The sequence below is a fragment of the Lissotriton vulgaris genome, chromosome 1_1 (genome assembly GCF_964263255.1).
Source record: "Lissotriton vulgaris chromosome 1_1, aLisVul1.2, whole genome shotgun sequence".
NCBI classification, from domain to species: Eukaryota; Metazoa; Chordata; class Amphibia; order Caudata; family Salamandridae; genus Lissotriton; species Lissotriton vulgaris.
The window spans coordinates 509504983-509511076 of NC_141685.1; the positions used below are offsets into that span (position 1 = coordinate 509504983).

Consider the following 6094-nt stretch of genomic DNA (forward strand, 5'->3'; position numbering starts at 1 on the left):
GTGCTTTCAGCTTATGGACTCGTTGTTGCAGCTGACCCCACATGAGAAGCTTATTTGGTTTTGAAAATGTTTAGTGCACTGAAGTGGACATATACTTGAAGCCAGTCCTTTCAAAATAGATTAAATAAATAAAATAAGCATCAACACTTCATGAATCGACTTCTAAAACTAATTCAAACGGAAGACCGTTCAAAAGTTTATCCAATGCAGAAGAAAGTTATTCTAGTGGTATACTTCCTCCAGTGGCTCCTGACTGGGCTATAATATGGCTCTTGAGTGAATGGCATATTCTGTGAGTTCCCAAAAAGTCGAGAATTTACCATTGTGCATAGGAGAACATGTATGGGTGTACATAAATGATTTTTTTTTCGCGAATTGATCCTCCTCTATCTGCACTGTCTTGTATCCTCTTGGAAGACGTTTCTGCAGAAACCATGAGGTTGCTACTCATTTTGCAATGGTACAGTGTCCAAGTTAGAGGGGCAGAACGTGCAGTCAGTATTCCACTGAGTTGAAACAATGCTGTTGCCCATTCAATAATGTTAGCAATGTGTTGACTTTTTGTGATCTCACATATGTTCACCCACGTGACTTTGCTTCAATGAGAATCTCGAGCGGCATCCGAAATGTGCTCAAAATTTCGGAAGTGTTTAACGCTCCCTGTTTAACCACGTTCGCAGGTGGCTATAACTGCTTTCACAGACATTTTCAAGACAAAGGAAAACAGTGGGAAGTGAATACAATTGTACTTATGAATTTAAAACACTTTTTGTGGTCTGGCACTTATCCTTTAGGGGATAGCTTGTTATTATAAGCCCGCCTGAGACAGACCCTCGTCTGAGTGACGAGCGACTTTCAGGTGTGAAACGGCGGAGGTATTATTACTGAATATTATTAGAATCATTGAAGTTTACTCCCACGGATAGGAAATGGAGGCGGCTGACAGGGGACAGTGACTGCTATTAGAGCTGATGCTGGCTGCCTCCTGCACAGACACGATGCCCTTTTATCCTGCAGCTATGATGCTGTTTTGGAATCAGTGGAGACACCCTGGTAGAAAGGAAAGTGCTTTGTAGATATGTCAATGAACAACACACGCATCAGGCATCAGAGGATGTCTCTCGAGTCCAAGAGGGACGCCAGATTCGGTGTCCTTCTTTTACCTCTTATGTCTAGTATCGGAAAAAAGATTTCGATTAACAAACTCTCGGCAGGGGAGCGGCGTTCCTTTTGAAGTTGGTGAGAGGGATCGCGATAAAACAAGCTCTTAGCATTGCTGTGGGGGGGTGGGGCGGGAGCGCATTGCAATGAAGTTTGATGGCGGGGGAGCAGCTTGGGAGGCAGCATTCCATTGCGGTCCGAGGCTGATGGGTTTGTGCACACGCGTCTTACACGAGTGCATCACATGAACTGCACGTTATCCGTGCTTTTTCAAGAGTTTGTTTTGCCTTCTATACACTCGGCTATTAATCCCTGCAGGATATAATAGCTGAGACCTAAAAACGACATCCAAATTTCTTTTAACGTTTTTTTCTTACTAAAAAGTTATATAGATGTACCCTACTGTAAAAGCACAATGACAATGTGCTTAAAATTCGCTTTTTGATAAATATATAAATAATTGTTTGGTACAAATACTGCTTGTGCAAATTGCTTTGATAGCTGCATATATAGACCTTGTAAATTGTATTAAATGTATTCACTGCCTCCAATTAATATTCCATAGTGCAAATTTGATTGTGCAAATAGATGCAAAAGTGCAAACAGTGCATTTGTCTAAAGTGGAAGTAAACTGTAAATGTGGAAACCGAACTGATCTAATCTAATACTCCTATGTATAAAGTAAATACATTATCTTGTGGCATAAAATACAAAGCCGAAAGAACGCCTAGTGTTAGAATATTTCAATTACATTAAGTCATGTTGAGGGAGCCCCCTTAAAAAATACATATATAAAAACAATGTATATATGTACTACTAAATATTATCTAGCCATCTAGATCACTTATTCATTTGGTGTAAACTAAAATAGTATATAATGAATAATCACAGGTCGTTGTTGTTCTGTTACTGGTAATTGTGCAGATCTTCTCCTATATTAAGACCTTGAGGGGACTTGGTATTGAGCTTAACAATATATCTTGACTCTAATTGTTGAAGCTTTTTTCTCTATTTCCCCCTCTTTTTGTGGCTGGAACCGCATAGATATCAAAATATTTAAGACCGTTGAGGTTGTTGTCATGTTACAGTTTAAAATGCTTTGCTACTGGGTAGGCTGGGAATGAATTAACTATAGCACGAAGGTGCTGTAGTATACACATATACATCTGTAATTTTGTACTGCCTACGTACCGCAACCCACATTTGCATTGCAGTACATAAACGGCATACTCTGTTCTACAGGTAAAGTAGCCTCCACATCGATGTTGGTATTAGAGAATGCCGTGCAGTATGTTGTGGTGTTTGTGCCAAGTTTACAAGCATGACAAGTGCTACACTTGTAGAAGCCCCTTTTGGGTGACAACCAGCATGTTTGGTTGTCGAGCTCCGGACTAGTTATGACGAGGTCATTGTGCATGGAGTATGCTTTTCTAAAGGTATAGGTAGGTTTGGCTGGGAGTTTGTTTCAAAATAGCATCAGTAAGAACAATCAGTCATTGCTTATTGACCATTGTTTTGATTTTCTTAGCCTGTTTACTGAAGGTGGTAATAAGTCTACACTGTATGTTATCATTACCAGTAGTAGCTATAGTGTCCCTATCATTCTTGCCTGTTCCTTCGCTATTGCATTTAAGGATCCCCTGCCTATCTTTATTGTTAGCTTTCCTTATTGCTACATCCAGTTTACTAGCTTTGTACCCTCGTTCAAGGAACCTATTTTTGGCTTCCTTCTGATGATAGTCAAGATCTTTCTTCGAACTACATGCTCTCCAAATATGGAGGAATTCGCTGTCAGGAATGCTAGCAATTGTGTGCTGCGGATGAAAACTCTTTGCATATAGTACTGTATTGCCTGCTGTAGGTTTTCTACACAGCCTAGTTTCGATTTTACCTTACTTAATGTACACTGGGATGTCTAAAAAATTGGTAGTGGCCTTATCAATGTGTACAGTAAAATGTACGTTCATATTATTCACATTTATGCTGTTCACACAATTCTCCGCTTGTGTATATATGTATATGGATATGGATATTTTCACTGAAAAAAAGGTTAAAGAGGCGTTATAGTTATGTGAAATTGTGAGATAAAAATATATGTTTTAAACTAAAAAAAAAAACACCAAAATTAGCCAGTTGTAGTTATCTGAAGTATCTAGAACTCAAGCCCTCGCCATGCACAGTGATGTAATTTTAGATGTCATTAGGGATGTTATCAATGCAGTCATTAAACATGTCATGAGTGTGCCATTGAATACGTGATTTTGGGCCTGGGAGGTTCCCCCTGCTGCCTCCAACCCTATCCCCAAGCAGTATTTGGGGTTTTGGGTATCTCTATCCTGCCTTTTTTTGTCAAATATTTTTTCTAATACATTTTCATGACACTGGGACTGAGTCCCCAAGTCCTAAAATGGCAGCTGCAATATCTTTGTTGTAGTTATGGCAGCCAATCCGATCTAATCCTGATCTTTTGGGTCCACCGATCCTCAGTAGCCTGAAATATTTGTACATTTTTAATCTTAATTTCTTAAAAACTACTGTGAATTTACACCAAACCACAAAAAGTATTATTTCTGAGTAAAGCTCTAGGTTTCTACCTGATTTGATGTCATTACATTCAGCTGTAGTTATGTCTGATGATCCTCTGGGACATTGCATTTGGAAAATGGGGTTTGGGAATCCCCCTTTTTTTCTGCCTCTTCTTGATGAATTACCTCAAAACTATACAGGAAGGTGCTGAGGTGGATGAGACTAGCACCATTTGACAAATCTTCATAAAACAAAAGTTATTAGCAAACCAAACAAAAACTATAACTACGGATATATATACATCTTACCTGCCTTTCAAAGGTACTGCTACTGTTTACATTTGTTAAATCACTGCTGACTATAAATGTATCTTTTAAATGCCCTACGGTTATACTGGCACACAACACAAATATGCCTCATTAGTTTTATGTAATGTCTTACCTCTTTCTTCTACAAATGTTGTGCGTGTTCTGTTGCGATCTTGTTAGCTTCTGTTGTGAAGCCCTTAAAATAACAATAAAGATAAGTATCCTACTTTGGGGAAAATAGTTTGTTGGTATTCTCCCCTAATATCTTATCCAAAGAGATAAGGGCAGTTGTGGGAGAGAAGTATGTGCTATGGAGTTGTTTGATACTAATGGGGTTGGCGGTGAGACAATTTAGGAATTAAAATAAAGTGTTTAAATATGTTTTATTTGTGTTTCAGGTGGATCCATTTCACACATTATTTGGAATTGCTGGACTTTCTTTATTGGGAGAAGAAAGAGTTAAACCAGTGAATCCTGTTTTTTGCATGCCTGAGGATGTTCTACGAAAAATAAACGTTCAACCAGAACTTGGAAGCTAGACTATTCACTGGAAAACAATACATTGCTATTCTATGATTTTATTTTTGGGAATAGTTTATTTTTAACAGACTACTTGTTTCCCATGAAACAAAACAGGTGCATACTGGAACATAAGAGTAATTGCACTATCAGCCCAATTTTAGGGTTGTGTTCACGTGTTAATTTAAAACATCATGGCTGTATATTAAAGAATACATCGAAACCAGATTTTGGAATTTCCAAAAATGTACAATAATGTTCAGCATCATTAACCTAAATCTTGCCTAATATTAAAGAAAGCCAATTTGTATTCGTTTTTGGAAGTTAAATTGAATCTTGACTTGTATTTGTGCAAGAGAAATATGTTCCGTATAACAGATACCCCTCTGAGTTTATTCCTAGAAAACAAACATTGGTACACCTAAACTGTCTTAGCTAGGATTGAGAGCTTGATTTTATAGTTTACCAGCAGGTTACTCTGTGATATCTCCTTATTACAAGTTCCCTAGGATATAATGCATTTGGAACAAGGTGGACGGCATGTTTGTGACAAAGTAAACAGTCTTCCAAACGATATCAGGCACTATCTTGAACTCTAAACAATTATTTGAGCACTTGTTAAAAATAGAATTTCGGAAGCACCTGCAATTATGTGAAAACCTATAACCAAAATGAATTCCACGTGTCCTCTGCAATGTTTTTTGTTGTTGTTGCAATTGTCATGAATTCACTTGATAAGTAAGATTACGCAGTCTCTACCAGGATATTATGCACATCAATTTTGTGTGAACGTTCTGTATACATTGTTGTATTACTATAATAGCATTATGGATTACTTCCACATGGTAATAAGATTGCTAGTTGTAAGGCTTGCTTATCAGTGCATTATCGAAAAATCCATAGTTTTGGAATAAGGTGTAATTAGTCAAGAGGCTCTTAATTGGGTAAATAATGTCTTTTTGAAGGTAGGCTGCTGGGGCCATAAGTTCCAAACTGTTACCTGCAATGTCTGATTCTAAGAAATATTGAGATTGGGTCTCATCAAACTCAAGTAGTTAGAACGATTATAAGTGCTGAATAATGATACAGTGTTACAGTGCAGCTGCTCAGTGCCTGGTGTCTTACAGTTGCTGCTTTCATGGAGCGTATGAAACTGGACATCAGCAACGAATCATTAAGAGAAAATAGTGTCCTGGGGTTCACATGAATATACTTTGTGTAGTTTTCCAGAATTGTGACGAATAACAAATTAAACTCATGTTTGGACTGAATACTTGAAAGTCCATGGCAAAATAAAAAGCCCAGCTGATATATGATAAAGACTTTTGAAAGCTTTATTCAGAGGTAAGTGTTTTGTATTTCAACCTATTCCTTTGACAGCAGTAGAATAGTTTAAAGAGCCAAAACGAACATTTTCTGTACTTTTATCCTCATGCAAATTCCAACAGTCCTACTACAGCTAAGCGGGAAATATCAAGCAATGGATTTGCTGATGCATAATTTGAACTTGTTGATTTTAACATTTTAGTGCTAAAAAGAAAAGTGGCATACCTGCGATTACAATCGGACAGTTTTACTTA

General features: G+C 37.6%; 1 protein-coding gene across 1 annotated transcript in view; it reads left to right on the plus strand.

Annotated features, from left to right (window-relative positions):
• The window catches only part of RABGGTB (Rab geranylgeranyltransferase subunit beta), a 211814-nt gene extending 205980 nt beyond the window's left edge, over window positions 1-5834 (plus strand). Inside the window, exon 9 of the mRNA XM_086953884.1 lies at window positions 4394-5834. Within this exon, the coding sequence (XP_086810010.1) occupies window positions 4394-4534 (141 nt within the window). The 3' untranslated portion in view covers window positions 4535-5834. The remainder of the gene's footprint in view (window positions 1-4393) is intronic.
• The last annotated feature ends 260 nt before the right edge of the window (window positions 5835-6094 follow it).